General features: G+C 33.2%; 1 protein-coding gene across 1 annotated transcript in view; it reads left to right on the top strand.

Moving 5' to 3' along the window:
• GXIVsPLA2 (phospholipase A2 group XII) overlaps positions 1–11,793 on the top strand; it is a 32,577-nt gene extending 20,784 nt beyond the window's left edge. The window contains exon 4 of the mRNA XM_081759297.1: positions 6,952–11,793. Within this exon, the coding sequence (XP_081615423.1) occupies positions 6,952–7,085 (134 nt within the window). The 3' untranslated portion in view covers positions 7,086–11,793. The remainder of the gene's footprint in view (positions 1–6,951) is intronic.
• The last annotated feature ends 5,801 nt before the right edge of the window (positions 11,794–17,594 follow it).

Genomic DNA, 17,594 nt, shown 5'->3' with positions numbered 1-17,594 from the left:
TTCTTATAAAGATAAGTGTTTTCTCATTTTTCGAAATCCTGAACTAATTGTACCACAGTGATTTTTATTCTTGTATTTTAATCTCCTGTCTATAGAAATCTATATTTAAAAAGTACAGTCATTCCGAACATATGAAAAGAAATTTAAAAAAAAATAATGTTAGGTGCAACATTGTTCCACGTAGGTTTGATCTAAACAGCTTGACTTTAACAAGTTTTAAAATATCAACATTAAAGAACAAGTTTTAAGATATCAACATTAAAGTAATTTTCTGTAAAATGAGTGCGTGAGTATGATTAATGTTAGCTTTGATCAACATGATAACATTTTGCATTATTTTATTTCGATTGATTCGTTGTATTTATTTTTTGGAAAGGATTTTCACGTCAAATTTTAAAGTAGTAACTTGCGTTTAGTGAAAAGATACCAAAAGTATTCTAAAAATTATTTAAAATGATGACAGTATTTTCATCTTTATATACATTTCCGGGTTAAAAATTAAAAAATAAATTCAAAAATTTAGTGTTTTTATCAAGGATTGGTGATTCCCCAAAAATCGTCATGTCTATAGCTTGATCTGGAAACAAATAAAACATAAATGATTACGACAAAAGATTGTTTTAATAGTTCAATTGCCACATTCAGCGAGTTTAAGAACTTCAATTTTAGTGTTTCCTAATGTTCTGCAATTTGTTATATCACCAATTATTATTTAATTTTTGCCGACAAGTTTAATGCGAAATGAATTAACTTCATAAAGAAAAGCTCAATCTAACCCGGAATGTACTTGAACCTGAACCCACAAAGTGGGGATGGTATATATATATTTCCTGAAAGCTTGGGTCAAGGTAAGATCAAAACCGGTTACCAAAGTTGGGGTGGTCTCATACATTTCGCTTGGGGCAGCACCTTACTCATTTTTATTAAAATATTTAAGCGTGTCCATAAATTCCGTTGCAATCCCGAAAATTCTGAAACGGTGAGACAGATATGAAAACAGAAAAACGGGTCGTTCCATATGAAATCAACAAATTTGAAACTGAAATGTGGCTCATATGTTTTAAATTTTCTTCAAATTTTGTACATGTGTTGTGGTACTCAAACATAACACACCTGTAAAATTTTACAGCTCTACCTCAAAGGGGACTGCTGTAGGAGCCATTCGAAATTTGGGGGTTTTGTGCAAAAACACCTAAGTCCGCCTTCGACTTAAACTACTTAAACCGCTAGATCTCTGGAGATATTGAAGCTATTTGAAAATGGTTTTCACTAAAACAATCTTGGAATTTGTAGCATTTAAAACATTGTAGTAATGAACTCAGGCGGGGTTAAGCATATGAATTTCACCATCAAAGAGAAAAAAAGAAGAAAAAATAATGTCAAAATTTGGCAATTATTTCTGAAAGAGGCCCACCTAACATCAATCTAAATTTTCAAAATAAGTAGCTCTGATTAAAAAAAATTAGGAGGGTGTTTTGTGGTATGTTCAAGAAAAACAAATTATGACAATGTAAGTTGAGGGCGGATTTAGGCACTTTTTGCACAAAACCCCTCTATTTGAAATGACCGTTTTCATTTTACATGTTGAAAATGTTGATCGAATAAATGAATTGAGCCAGAAATTTGAAACTTCAAGTACCATTGCTGAAGGTACTCAGATTCTGTCATTAGTTCCAAAATCATGGACGACTATGAAAAATATTGAAACATTTCAAACAACCGAGTATCTCGTTCGTAAAGCCTAGAAGATCAGGAAGCAGCATGGTATTTTAGCCAAACCTAGTTCTATAATAGGACATATTATTCCTGCAAACACCTTTAATTTAGTCACAGAATTTTAAAACAGTGATGAAGTGCCCTGAAATGCTGGATTCAGTGTCAGTGTCAGTAAGCATATGAATTTCACCATCAAGAGAAAAAAGAAGAAAAAATAGTCAAAATTTTTCAGTTATTTCTGAAAAAGGCCCACCTAACATCAACCTCAAATTTTCAAAATAAGTAGCTCTGGTATTTCTGTTTATCATATAAAAAATTTGAGGGTGTTTTTTCATATGTTGAAGGAAAAAAATAATTCAAGTCATATTATTTAATTTTCTAGTAATATGACTTGAATGGCTAAGTATGTTCCTTTACAGTGGTTGATGATTCTTATAAAAAATAATAATAAAAGAAAACAAGTAGAAACTCTTCCTTAAATGTAATTTATAAAGTTATTTTAAAACAATATGTGCCTATTATAGCCTATACAGTGCTGTTTGTTTTAACAAAAGAAACACTGAACAATAGTGAACTATCGTTATGTAATACACAAATAACATCTACATGTTTGGTTGATTGTAAGCAATTTGAAATATTGAGCCTAAGATCTCTTATTAGCAATTTTAGAGGTCTTCTCAGTAGCTTGAATTTCTTTTTCAGAAATGCTGTAATTTCTGCCAGTACCAGTTGAAATACTAGGTACTCCAATATTAATGGTGCCGTTTTCGTATGGAATCCAGCATGTGTCAGGTGTTTTTGGCCAGAAAAACATTTTCTTGGGTCCACGGGGATGAAGGAAATTCACATTAGTCACGATGTTCCTTGTAATTCTCAACTATTTTTCCAATCCACCATTTCTCTTCATAAATGCACGCAATAAATTGTTCACATGAAAGATTCTTTCGATTTTGCTCGAGTATTGAGAGTGAATGTTGTCTTTGAAGAAGATACACGACTGACTTCAAGTTTAACAGGCTGATGTGTTCATAATGATAAATTTCACGCGTCCCTTGCAACGTTATGGCTTTTCCAGTCTCTTTTGAAGCATTGGACGAAGCTTTCCAACATATTCGAGCATAAAAAAGTGTGTGGTTATAGTTGGTTATAGTTTGACATTGGTTGTAGTTTGACAAAATTCGAAGAAATCGGCAACAGTAACAGTCCAGTCATCCAGTGGCCTCAGTAAACTAGCATGTCTCGCTAGACATTTCAGCGTCTCACCCATGTCATCGCAAACACTTTTGCTGTGTCTTGTGTCAAAATAGTTCCACTCACAACTGAGTCCAAAATCACTCATGGGCATAAGTTGACAAAGTTTTTTTTTTTTTTTTTTTTTTAATAGTCTTTATATCGGGCTGCTGATCCATCTCCAAAGTAGATAACGTGTTTAATCTGAGGAAAAACATCGTTAACATACTTCAAAAGAATAACTTGGAAGGCATAAAATGTAACTGTATCGTACTTTAACATATCACTGACACAGCATAATGAAACATTTGATAAGAGAAGTTACAGGATCTCTTAGGATGTTGCATTTAAAAAGATTAGAATGTTGCACAGTTGAGTAGAATGTTGGTCCAGTGCTTCTCTTAAACTTCATCTTGAATAATACAAGAGTAGTTTTCAGCAAAATCAACTATAATTAAGCATGATTTGTCATCCAAAGTTTCTATTATTTGTATTTTAAGTAGTCGCTCTGGGATTTGGCTATGAAGTGATACTGCGCTAATTTGTAATTTTTTTCCCTACCCAAATTTCAATGAAGTCATCTGTATCTTCAATCATTGTCTCCATTTGGGTTCTGTCAGTTTAAACCCATTCTTTGTACTTATCTCTTCTGAGTGAGCCAGTTCTTTTAGTGTACAAACGAGATACTGAGTTGTTTGAAATGTTTCAATATTTTTCATAGTTGTCCATGATTTTAGAACTAATGACAGAATCTGAGTACCTTCAGCAATGGTACTTGAAGTTTCAAATTTCTGGCACATTAATATATTCAATCACCTCAGTCTTGACAATTATAAACATTTTCAACACGGGAAACAGTCATTAGAAATAGGGAGGGGGTGCAAAAAGTGCCTAAATCCGCCCTCATCTTACATTGTCATAATTTGTTTTTCTTGAACATACCAGAAAACACCCTCCTAATTTTTTTGTATGTTGAAGAGGAACACCAGAGCTACTTATTTTGAAAATTTGAGGTTGATGTTAGGTGGGCCTTTTTCAGAAATAATTGCCAAATTTTGACATTTTTCCTTCTTTTTTCTCTTTGATGGCGAAATTCATATGCTTAACCCCATTTGAGAAATTTATTAATACAATGTTTTAAATGCTACAAATTCTAAGTTTGTTTTAGTGAAAACCATTTTCAAATAGCTTTAATATCTCCAGATTTCTAGAGGTTTCAGTAGTTTAAGTCGAAGGTGGACTTAGGAGTTTTTTGCACAAAACCTTTAAATTTCGAATGGCTCCTACAGCAGTCGCCTTTGAGGTAGAGCTGTAAAATTTCTATTATGTTTGGATACCACAACATTTGTACAAAATTTGAAGAAAATCAAACACATGAGCCACCTTGATTTGTTGATTTCATATGGAATGGCCCAAACATGTCTTTCATCATTTCAAAAGTACAACGTATCAAAGTAAAATAAACTGTCCCAGGGTCCTCCGCAGGGTTCCAGACGGGGTCAAACTCAAAATTTTTAAATGGATAGAGGGTCAACTTGCATATCGTATGAAAGTTGGTGTTAAATGAAAGAAGATAAATCAAGTCTCGACTCTCTACGATAAGCCTGTGCAAAATAGCGGTGTTAAAATGTCAACACAATCTTCATTGCAAAGTCTATGGCCACTCGTATGAATCTGAAACGGTTGGATAGGTGTTAAAAACAAAAACACAGATATGTCATTATTTCAAACGTCTAATAATTCAAAGTAAAATAATGGTCCAGGGTTCCAGACGGGGTCCAGCTCAAATTGTTGAAATGGAAAAGGGGTTCAAATATATATAAAGAAAGTTGGTTGCTATGACCTCGACAGGTACCGTATTAGTTGCGGCATAAAATAGAATTTCTCATGTTTAGCAGAGAAGAGTCTGCGCGAATTCTTCCCGATTTCTCAGGCATTTCCAATTAGCACAGTCACGACTTTTTCAACAAGTTTTGTCTTTCTAGTTTTTACATAAACAACATCCAGCCGGGGCCTTTTCTCTTTCATAACCTAAGCCTTGTCGCAGCGAAAGGTCGTAAACCTTTCTGAGGCTTACTAATCAGTACATGTTCATGCAATGACAATATGGTTGACATATTAACAAAATAATTATTCAAGTTGTTCCTTGACATTTGAAACTTTTGAGTTGGACGCCGTCTGAGATCCTGCGGGTGACCCCGGGACATATTTTTATTTTATTTTATTTTACTTTTTATTATACATTTGAGGTTTTTTACACCTGTCTGCTGTCTCACCGTTTCAGATTAATAGGGTGGCCATAGACTTTGCAATAATGCTTGTGTTAATATTTTGACCCACCGCCATTTTGCACAGGCTTATCATCAAAAGTCGAGACTTGTTTCATCTTCTTTCACGTAACATCAGCTTTCATACGATTCTCAACTTGAACCCCTTTCCCATTTCAATATTTTGAGTTGGACCCTGTGAGGGACCCTGGACCATTATTTTACTTTGAATTGTCATACTTTTGAAATAATGACGTATCCGTGTTTTTGTTTTTACACCTATCCCACCCTTTCAGATTCATACGAGTGGCCATAGACTTTGCAATGAAGATTGTGTTGATATTTTGACACACCGCTATTTTGCACAGGCTTATCGTAGAGAGTCGAGACTTGATTTATCTTCTTTCATTTAACACGATCTTTCATACGATATGCAAGGTGACCCCCCTTTCCATTTAAAAATTTTGAGTTGGTCCCCGGCTGTTACCCTGCGGAGGACCCTGGGGCAATTTATTTTACTTTGGTACGTTGTACTTTTGAAATGATGAAAGACATGTTTTTCTATTTTCACATCTGTCTCACCGTTTCAGATTTTTCGGCGTTGCAACGGACTTTAGGGACACGCTTAAAGATTTTAATAAAATGAGAAAAGTACTGGTCCCAAACGGAATGTAAAAGACCTCCCCAATTTTGGTAACCGGTTTTGATCTTACCTTGACCCAAGCTTTCAGGAAATATACACATAACCCCCACTTTGTGGGTTCAGGTTCAAGTACATCCCTTAAAACAGATTTTCATGTTTGTTAGTGCCTATAGTACAGATCGCTTATGGTGTTGGTGTTAAGTTGTAAGTTCTTTCATGAAGAAATTCCCGTAATATGTTTTTCTGCGTAAAGAGCCAGTTTAACAAGAAATTTCTCTCCAACTATAAACCCTTGCACTAAAAGTGCAAAATATATTTATAAAGTGATTCGATCGTGTGAGTAACTTGAAGTGGTGAGCAAGCTCATAATTTAAGTGGTCGAAACTGTCCATTAAAAATTTTACAGATGTAATAATCAGAATTGGTGTTTCCACTCATCATTTTAATAATTTGATTAAAAATGCGTCAGTTTCAGTCTTTAAGTAATATTCCAATAATAATAATAATAATAATAATAATAATAATAATAATAATAATAATAATAATAATAATAATAATAATAATAATAATAATAATAATAAAAGAAAAAGAAGAAGAAATGAGTTTATCATTGATCACAAATAGGCCTTATCAACCTTCGTCCTTTAGTCTAAATCCATAAAATAGGTAGGCTATAGGCAGTGTCAAAAGGTAAATGATAAAACAGAAAAATATTGACATAATATTGCAATTTATTACGTAGCTACGTATATTTACTTGTGGCTTTGGTACCAGTTACTTTGCATTCCAACTGGATCATGATAAAGTATTCTTAAGTTCATAAGAGTAATGCAATGGATCATTTCCGTTAAACTGTATAGTCATTGTTGCCATTACTTACGCAAACTAAAGCAATAGATTTATAGGAATTTTAAAGGAGACCACGTGGTTGGTTTGGCAAGATTGTATATGCCAGTAGTTGTAGCAAATTCATTGTACTTCCACAATCATTAATGCTTGCAGAATAAACTGTATTTATTTATGTATACTTAGATAATATGAATAAACTGTATTTATTTATGTATACTTAGATAATACTTTTTCTTCTTATTCCAGCTTGTAAAACTGCTGCCAAAATGTTATTCACAGGCACCATAACTCTTGGCTGTAAATCGTATCTGGATTGCCAGAAAAAGGCGTGTTATTGTCCAGCCCCTAAGCATAGAGGGAAAGGTGGCGGTGATCTATGACAGTGGAGTTAGTCTGTGATTTTTCCATACATGACCAAAGAAAAGGCTGATTGTGATGCGCGGTATTGTAGTCGTAGTCTGCTCAATACGATCTGATGTTGTGATATGTATCTTCCTATTGTAGAACTTATTTTATAATTAAATTTACCTTGTTATCAAGTTAGAATTCCACATTGTATCAGCAGAAAATTTTCACTTAATCCGTTTACTAATTTCAGGTGCAATGGAGAATGTTTTGATATGTTACTGATACCCTTTAATGTTAAATTGCAATTCCGGAAGTCAGTTCGTCAGAATTGGAGAAATATCTTGTTTGTGAGATGACTGCGTTTTCTTTTTTTAAAAAAAATCGCATCTGTCTTCCTAATAATACCATGGTTTTCGAGGCTTCTATTAATATTGACAAGAATACATTTTTTACTATAATTTTATGTAATATTTTGTGTAGTAACATTTTTGTATACTTTAGTATTACTTTAATCGACGCCATCGCAATTAAAGTTACGTATTCAAGTGTTAAATAAAGAAACTTAATTGATAAGAGTTGAGATCGTTAACCTGACTTGTGAACCATTCTTATTATAGACTTTTGATGTGTTGAGAGGATTCAAATCCCACCACGTGGATTATGACGAATTATTTTCCTGAACTGTCATGAGCTAACTGTGTTCCTGGCACCTTAAGCATGCTGAATCTACACATCCTTGTTATTCTTAAAATTTAAAGTAAATTTTGGATATAAATTATAACATTGTAAAAAAAATTGTGTTGTCTGGTATAAGTAGGCATATAATAACGAATGTTAATTCTTTGATTCTTCTCTTGAAGAGTTTATTGCAATTCATATTTTATACCTTCTTTAACTACAGATGAATGATATCTAGTGTGGAAATAGTTTATTGCAAAATGAGAAAAAATAATAATAATATACCTTAATGGTTACGTTGTAATAATAAGGTTCTGCGATTATTGAGAATTTTCTTCAGTTTAATATTGATACTTAACAAAATGATTAAAACCAGCTTCTTCTCGCTTCACTATTAAGCAGAAAGAAAATGAATTTTAAATGTAAGAGATGGAGGCTATAATTACCGGAAAGTTAATAAATATATCTTTAAGAAGTTCTATACATTAATTACGGAAATAAAGGATCTACATGTGCTTGAATTAATTTACTTTGAGAATAGTTCTTTTTCTTTTACTTAATGGAAGGCAATAATACTTAACATCTCAATTTTTATAAAGTATCGTCTTCGCATGGGAGCAAAATCATGGGGTAATCAGTAAACTATAAAAACAAAGGGAGTAAACTCTAATAATGCGTAACAATTGAAATCTGTAAGCTTCCGTTTAAGTTGGAATAAGTTTTCAAAGATAGTCAGTACATCAGATGGATAGTAGAGAACGCCAAAGCACTTTTTTTTTTTTTTTTTTTGACTCGAAGATATAAAAGGAAACTTTATCTTTTAATATTATAACCGTTGCTCAATGAAATAAACAATTCTTATAAGTAGGAATTGAAGGAAGTTTTAGTGAAATAGAAGAGTCGTTTTCGTTATTTTGGACTATTCATCACACATTTTAGTATTAATAACTATGTTAAACATATAAATCCTTGAATTCTGAATCAAGAAGGAAATGCTTGAAAGGTACTATTATTCTGTATCGTGTATGAGAATTCATTTCACTTATTTAATATTAAAAAAAGAAAGAAAGAAAAAAAAGAAACTGGACGAAGTGTGACTTCAGTCTTAAAAGTAAACTTTTAATCAACAGAGTTGAAAATACTTATAAAAATATATTGGTATGGTGCTTAGCACTCACTTCTAGTGGAAGGAACTTATGCACAGTCCCAGGCTACTTGATTTGGTAGTGTACAATACTATCTTTGAGTTTTCTGGAAGCTTTCCTTCTTTCCATTTCCTCATGCTACTAGTTCTTTTATGACTCACTTTCAATTCTTATCTGCCTCTCTTAGTTTAGAGTGCAAAATTGTGGAACGTTAAATTAAATATTTCATTTCATGTTTACGTATAATATTGGGTAAAAATTGTGTGGAATTCACCTGAAATGTTTTTTTTTAAACCATTCCCATAAAATTTGATCTTCATTTTTTTTAAGTTTCTTCAAATGATGATGTACGTGAGTGATGTAAGTGAAAATACTATAGAATAATTAGGTTGTGCGCGCAATACGCTGGTAGCAAATACTCATGTGATAACCCTGAAGTGAGCAGTAATAAAGGCGGAATTGTACTTATCTCGAAAATACAGAAATCATCAGGAAGTTCTGTTTATCTTGTCTGTCTTATCGTAATAGATCAGTCCGGAGATTACTTCAAACCTTGAAAGCAGTATATACATCATAAAAGGTTTAATTTATTATATCAGCGTGACAAGCCAAATTAAGCATTAGTTCTGTATTTTGAATCCTGATCCTTTTGCTTAAGTAAGTTCTTTGATTGGTGAGAAAAGTATTCCAGTCATCTTAAGGAATTTTATTTCGAGCATATGGATAAGAGTATGTAGGTATGCTTTCATATAAAGTAGATTTTTATAAATAGTTATAGCCAGTGTCACATATAATTCTGCAAACTGTATTTTTGCTTCAGTGTTTAAATATATTTTGCTGTTTGTGTAGTATACTACATAAGTTGATTTGTAAGCATGTTACGGTATAAATAGAGACAGTATAAATAGAATGTGTTTGAATGTCAGTATTTGTTAAAGAGTAGTTGTTCCTAAGCAGATAAGTTTTATTCACTGTAATTAAGACAGTCCATATAATAAATCGTATTTTGCTGCATATCGAACTTGCTGAAGTGTACAGATACAAATTTAAATGCCATAAATAATATATATGTAATGCATAATTCCTTTAAAATTAAAATATATTTTAATGTAACACATGACAGAGGTCTGGTTGATACAATAATATTATGGCATTAAAACGCATTTTTGTAACTATAACTCAATAAAATATATTTTTGTAATTAAAGTATGTAAGATACAAAGTATATTATAAAAATAATTATAAACTGAAATCAAATTAATGACGAATTATTGTGTACGATTATTTTTATATAAATAAATGTCTGAAGAAGTCAGTCATTTATTTACCATCGTTTACATTAAGAATCTCACCCTAATAGTCTGAAATTGTTATGAATCACAACGTTTGGAGAAATCTAAGTGAGGCGTGGAAATTTCAGGTGTGGTTTTCTTTGTTGCATTCGTGTGAAGGAGCTATGATGTGTTCAGAGAAAGTAACGATAACTTCTCCAACAGGCCAGGGTAAAGGCTTCCTTGTAATTGATCGAAACCATTTTAAAATTGGAAAATATTATTAGAAATGATCAAATAAACGTCAACGTCTTTTGAGTTGTACATATGCAGGAAGAAATTAAATATCTTAATAAAGTCATTCCTGTTAGTTGAAGATATTCTTGTTACATTAGCTATCAAAAGGCTCATGAATGTATCAAGTCGTTTACACTGCAAGCAGTATGGTATGATCATACTTGAAGGTTTGTATTAAAAAAAGAAAAGAACAGACTAGAAAGTTAACATTACAAAGAGAACAATCAATACGTTAAAATGTGGAGACTTCTGTTGTCTTTTTATGCGATAAAACGTCAAAGAAAAATCAAAATACAGAGACAGAAATTTAACATAAATACTGTACCTGAAACTGTACATATAGCATAATCTTGTATGAAATGATGAATTTATAAAACATGAGGCAGTATTGAGAATAATCTTATCACGTAGAATAAAAGTGCCATCTATTAATTTAAAAGACAGTATATAAATAAAGAAGGGAGAAAATAAATTTTAAACTGTCATTTGACCTTCTCTGTAAAAAAGAGTGATAGTTGACACAATTCATTAGAAGTCTTTTAATGGAATCATCCTAAAATTGTAGTTATGGATAAGGTTTTTGTTAATGATGCGTAACTTTAATTTTATGAGACACAACTACAAAGTATTCTTATATAATTTTACCATTAGTATTAAAGGGAGCAGCTTACATACGAGAATCTCAGTTTTTCTACAAGCATTCACGCAATACATTATTATATTTTTAAAAATACAGCAGTTGACTTGTATCTTTTGGTAATAGACTGACGCAGAAGTATCTGGAATCAACAAAGTACAAGAAATAATTTGGAATATATATATTTATTAGGAGGAAAAATGTGGCTCCTGTAATGTACTGTTAAATAATGGACAAGTCTCATGTTAAGTGGAAGAGAGGTTTATATACTGACAAATTTAAAATAATAATAATAATAATTTGTAATTTCCGAATTACCTTTCTTAAATGGAATCATAGTGCAGCATGCGCACTTACAGCCCTGTAATTGTTAAAGAAACCTGGAAAATCCTTCAGTGTTGAAACTCTGCTTTCACCATGGTGATAGTTATAAAATTCCGTTCCTTTTTATGTTCATTGTATTGATTTGCTTTTGTTTTAGTTTAGTTTTACAATAGTTCTGTGATTTATCCTTAGTGATAGTGGCAGTAGAAATAAAGTAGAATAGAGTTTTTCTCGCCCTAGTTCTCCTTATTTATAATTGTTATTTGGTAGCTAGCGTTTGTATCTCAAAGTTACATTACGAACCTTACGAAATGCTTTCATGCTGTGTAATCAAGCTTCTTTTGTATTGCAATACTGTTGAGAAAATACACACTGATTTTGTAAATAATTGTCTGATATTTAGTTCATGTTTACCTTACTATGTACAAGTAACCTACCTTCCTTATATAAAATCCCTATGGTATATCTACTATTTATATAATATTGCAGTAACAGATAAACTATTACACGCTAGACCAGTAGTTCCCAACCATTTTTAACTGACGGCACACTACTGAACTCCCGACATCGCGACACATTTGTTTATTTTTTTTTTATTATTATTAATAATAATAATACAGGGTGGACATATAGTCTCTCTCTGATAAGATACATTAATAACAAGAAAATTAAAAATGATAGAAGCATGCGGTTTGCATCAAATAATAGGAAATTTCAAAGGTTTTTTTTTTTACCTGATTTAGAGAATTTCTACGTGTGCTCCATTAGTTGCCCTCAAGACATCCATGTGATATTCAATTTCCATCCATGTGTTACTCAACATTTCAGAAGTCACTGTGTCTATTACGACCCTTATCTTGTTTTTGAATGCTGCAATATCACGGACAGGTGTTGCGTAGACTGTCTTTAATATAACCCCACAGAAAGTAGTTCACAAAGCAAGGATTTCCGTGGGCTGTGGGTTAAGGCAACACAAACAGTTTCCACACGTTCCTCACTAACACTTGATCTACCGCTTTCACGATCTGAAATACTTCCTGTTGCAATAAACTTGCTATACCATTTCTTGATGCTCTTATCATCTGGTGGCTGCTGTCCGTACTCTCTCCTGAATGTTCGTTGAACTGTGACGGAAGATTTTGTTTCATGATACCACAACACACACTTCGCTGTGCTGACGTCATTTTTAAACAAATGACTATCGCGCTGCGGTCATCTGCAGTAGATGGCAGAAGCTGTGGCAAAATCGTGAAGTATCATACAAGCGATGTTTTCAGACCACATGCTTCTATCATTCGTTGTTTTCTTGTTATTAATGTTTGTTATCAGTGAGAGAGTTTATGTCCACCATGTATAACTTTTAATAGTGCAAAACTATAGATGTTTATAAAGTAGTGACTCTAGAACTGAGCACTATTGCTGCTGGTGGAGATGTTAATTGGCACAGTCTTTCTCAAATTGATTTAAACTAATTATTAAATCCTTCATGATTTGTAATTTCTAAAATTTCGCGGCATACTGCTCTAGACAATCTGCTAACATGCTCAGGAGTTTTAACAATCATTTCACCTACTTTCAATTATGATTCCTGAAAATTTCTTGCATCTTCAAGAATTCATGATTTCAGTTCTCCCCTTTAGCCTTCTTCACGGGGGATAAAAATAGCAGTAAAATAATAAAAACATAAGGAAATATAAAGAAACGGACCCACCGGACTAGAACGATGCAGAAACACCTTATTCATTGCTGCCAGTCACACATCAAATGATAGTGCAATACACTTTGAAGTGGCGGGCCCAAGTTGTGTTCTTTCGTTCAGGCAAAGAAGGCTGCCAACTCATGTTAATGTTTTTGTTCTTGTGACAATACTGGATGTATTTTTTAATTACTATCTCCCATTCCTTGCTTCGCTAACCCTTATCTATGTTAAAACCCTTATCATTTTTTTAAAATAAAAATAAACTTTTTTAAAAACAAGACTCCTCCATTTGGGCTCCAAATAAAATTCTTGGGTTTACATTGTTCTGTTGCGCTTCTTTTAAACGTTTCGAAAGACCTAAAACTGAATGTTCTGCTTTAGCATCTGTGAGATGTTCCCTGACCCTTACCTTTAAATTTCTTTTCGTCATGCGTATCCTCCGTAAGTAAGGCTCTAGGGGAGAGCCAAAAGCTTGGAAGTACAAGATATTTTTCGGGAATCGGAATTTAAAGTAAGTGGAATGATTATTGTATCCTAATTAGGTTATTCTTTTTCAGATGTTACAAACGATATATGTTTATCTATAGAAACACATGCAAAGATAATGTTTGCTATTTATGGCTTAGTAAAAATGTGTTTCAGAAATAATATCCACATTAGCAAGAAGCGGCGGACCTCAAACGACGAAATAGCGGACCACCGATGGTTGTTGTTGCTGAGTCTCCAACGAAATTACCCTTATACCGCCAGTAATCTGCCACATTGATTTCATGATTACCCCGCCAATGCTCTCTCTCTCTTTGAGTATACGTGGGTCATTCTATTAAAAAAAAAAATACATTGTCCAAACTCTCACATCTCTAAGCATTCTCCACCACATTGTTTCATTCTCGGAAACTATTTTTGAAACGTCGAACGTCATATCTCTTTAGGAATTGTTGTTAGGTGCTCCCCATAAACAATCAAAGAAACTTCCGGTGACTCAAATCAATGGCCATGATTTTCTCTTTCACTGTAGGGAAAAGGAAAAAAGTTATATGGGGCTAAATCAAGACTGTAAGGGGGTGGGACAAAGTTTTTATTTTTAACTCGGTCAGAAACCCCGTTGTTTGTTCACCGGTGTGTGCAGATGCATTGTCATGGTGCAAGAGGAGATCGCGCAGACCTGAATGTGGACTTCCATCCTCACCGCTTCAAACAATTTGGGTGCTGTCATTGTTTTTGTTCTTCCAGCGAAACTGTCACGATAGGGTCACTGGGTAAGAAGAAAGAGCAAATAATTTTCTCCCAACGCTTTGAGATTTCTTCCCTTTTTTTTGGAGCGAATCCGCACGTGGGAAGACCCAAATTGATGACTGCCGCATCGTTTCTGGATCGTACTACTGACATATCTAGCTTTCGGTACCTGTGATGATGTTGAAAATGATTTTTGATCACTCTCCATTGAATCTATCCAACATTTAGCGGTACCAATTTACTCACATTCTTTTCTGTTTGTCAGTGAGTTGGTGGGGGATCCAACGACTGCAGAGTTACCGAACAAGTGTTTCATGTACGATTTCTCTAATTTACCTACTCTCATTTACCTAACTGGATGCACACAGTTGCAATTTTATTACTACAGTATCCGAAATTAATATTTCCTCCTTTTTACAATTTTTACACTTATAAAGGGACATCAAACAAATAAACTTACTGGAACATTTTTTCTTTTTTTTATTTTCCTATAAATATCTTATTGGCACATTTCCTACAACATCTTATTCTAATTTTGCACAGTATCAAAACCCATGTTTCAACTACAAATAATATTAATAAATAATATTATACTGGCATGCATGGCGAGTTATTAATGCTTTCACATCCTGAAACAAGGCTTTCAATTCGCTATTCGTATATGAAGGTCTGGCCTCCTGAGAAAGTCATATGCCCGCCAAAGGAAAGTTGCTGCGTACACCTTTGGTCTTACCATAAACGCCGCATTTTTTCCCCAGCTGTACTAGTACGAAAAGTATATATGGGTTATGGCGTCCTCTTAACATATTTTGTAGGTGGCCTCAAAAACTTCTTTTCTGGTTAAAGCAAGTATGACTGTAAACGAGTTATTCTCTGTTTTAATTCTATTTCGCATTTCCGGAACAATACAGAACTGGAATTATGTTTTTGTGTGTTTCTTGGTGTTTTCGTTTCAATCAATTTCTCAAAGATCTACGAGGAATGTTAAACATTCATGCAGTACATAAGACTTTCATACCCTGCTGGAAAACCATGAGAGCTTGTCGTAATTCATTTTCAGATCATTTAGCTCATTCGTAACCTTACTTAAGTATACCGTTAGGAATATTTAAAACTTAATGCTACATAAACAAAATTCTTACTTCTGATGTAATGAAAAGTGCAATTTGTTTTTCACTGATACGTGATTATTATGTCTATACTTGTTAATATTTCTTTCAATTGACGCCTGACTGGCCAGTGTTTTCTTGCATACACAAAGTCAACTAGTGTCACTGCATATCACACAATCGTGAGTGAGTATGTGTGTATGTGTGTGTGTGTGTGTATGTGTGTGTCTATGTGTGTATGTGTGTGTGTCTATGTGTGTATGTGTGTGTGTGTGTGTGTGTGTGTGTGTATGTGTGATGGTGTGTACATATGTGTGTTTCGATAAGAACTTTCCGTTGTTGACAGTGGCGGCCGGTGGATTGTGGTTTCGTGTGTTGTAGTATGAATGATCGGAGACAGAATATATAAACTGGACTCATTGAACTTTAGATGCAAATGCTATGTGACATGTGAAATTAAATAAAATCATATTTTTTTTAAAAAAAATAATAAAAAATAATGCAGAACATTTTATCAGGTAAGTCACCTTATTTAATTAGTAAATTTATTATCCTCTCTTTGATTTGAGTAAATTTATCTAATATATGCTGGTTGAACCCTGGTATTCCCATTATCAGGTTTTTTCTATGGGAAACATAACCAATGGTGATAAATTTTCTTGGAACATTCAATTTCTTGAAAGTGCCAATTCTTTTCGATGTGGAAAAACGCCTGTCTCTTTTTGCTAACGTCATAGGTAAAGTTAATATTAATTTCAGAAACTTCGTAGATTCACTAAATAATTTTTCCAGATTATTGCGAACAATTCATTCTAGCAAACCCAGTCGTCCTGACACTGATCCAAATTCTTCTGCAGCGTAGATTGAAGACAGTTCGTGGCAGAGATTAGTATTATAAAAAAATGTAAATGGGCACACTTTATTCACAGTTTATCTAGTAAAATTTAAAACATATTGTGGAAATATATCTAAGGCGAACAACATTGCTGCCATAAGATGCCCTACGAATTTAAACTGGATTTTTTTCAAACACTCTTCTGAATTACCCTTTGCTTGTTTTGTTTAAGCCTTAATTGCAAGTTTTTCCTCAGTGGAGAGCTGGGAAAATTGCTTTTTTTTAAATGTTATTTATAGAAGTCATGGTGTAGAATTCATTCAGAATTTGTAGGTTGTTTACAGAATTAGAGCACACACCCAACCCAAGTAAATCTAATAACTAAAGACCAAAACTGGCTTAAAAAAAAAAAAAAAACAGCTGATACAAAAGAGGTATCTATATGAATCGCGAATGTCACATACACACCAACCCATACACGTGCGTAAAAGGAAAACTACATTCCAAATCATCCGTCTTGGTTGTAAGTAATGTACGATGAACATAATATACTTTCACTCAAGAGAAAACAATGCTTATTAATGTGATACGTTCTGGAAAGCAAACTTTGAAACCCGCCAGACGTAACATCAGTATGTAACAGAAGCCAAAAGTCAAAGATCGTCAAAACAAACAGCATTGCCAGTTCTACACCCAGAAAAATTAGGTGGGAGGGGTCCAAAGTATTTGAGAGGTCCAATATGTCTATGTAATATCGAACCTGTCTTATTCTGTACCCAAAAAGGCGATAAGTAATTGTAATTACTGTCACCTATATTTTTAGAAAAAAATGATAGAACGATTATTTTTTATAAGAAAAGAAAGAGTACATGACGAGCCGTAAAATAAAATATCTTGCCTACATCATTCATTTCTCTGTTAAACAAGTATAGTTCTACACATGTTAGTCAAGTTTCGAAATTTTTTGGGAGGTCCGGGCTCGGTGGACCCCCCTTATAACAGCGCCCCTGATCATTGCTAACTAGTCCTAAATTCAATGTAGTGTTTGCCATCATACAGTTTTATGTGGACATTTTCAAGAGTATAAAACAAATATGTATATACTAAAATACTGTCCACAGAAAGGGGATTCTATATATTGACTTATTAATATTTGGTTTACAAGTTACTGTAGAAGAAGCCTTCATTATCTATGTAAGCTAAGAATTAATTTGTAAATGCGTGTTTACTTTCATTTGATTTCTAGTCTATTACATATTTTCTTTCGTATTTTGTAATTTTGTGATCACTTTTTTCTTAATTGTCATTAT

The sequence above is a fragment of the Thermobia domestica genome, chromosome 5 (genome assembly GCF_964235325.1).
Source record: "Thermobia domestica chromosome 5, izTheDome1.hap1.1, whole genome shotgun sequence".
In the NCBI taxonomy this organism is placed as follows: domain Eukaryota; kingdom Metazoa; phylum Arthropoda; class Insecta; order Zygentoma; family Lepismatidae; genus Thermobia; species Thermobia domestica.
The sequence above is the reverse complement of the archived record's forward strand: the minus strand, read 5'-3'. Positions and strand labels throughout refer to the sequence as shown.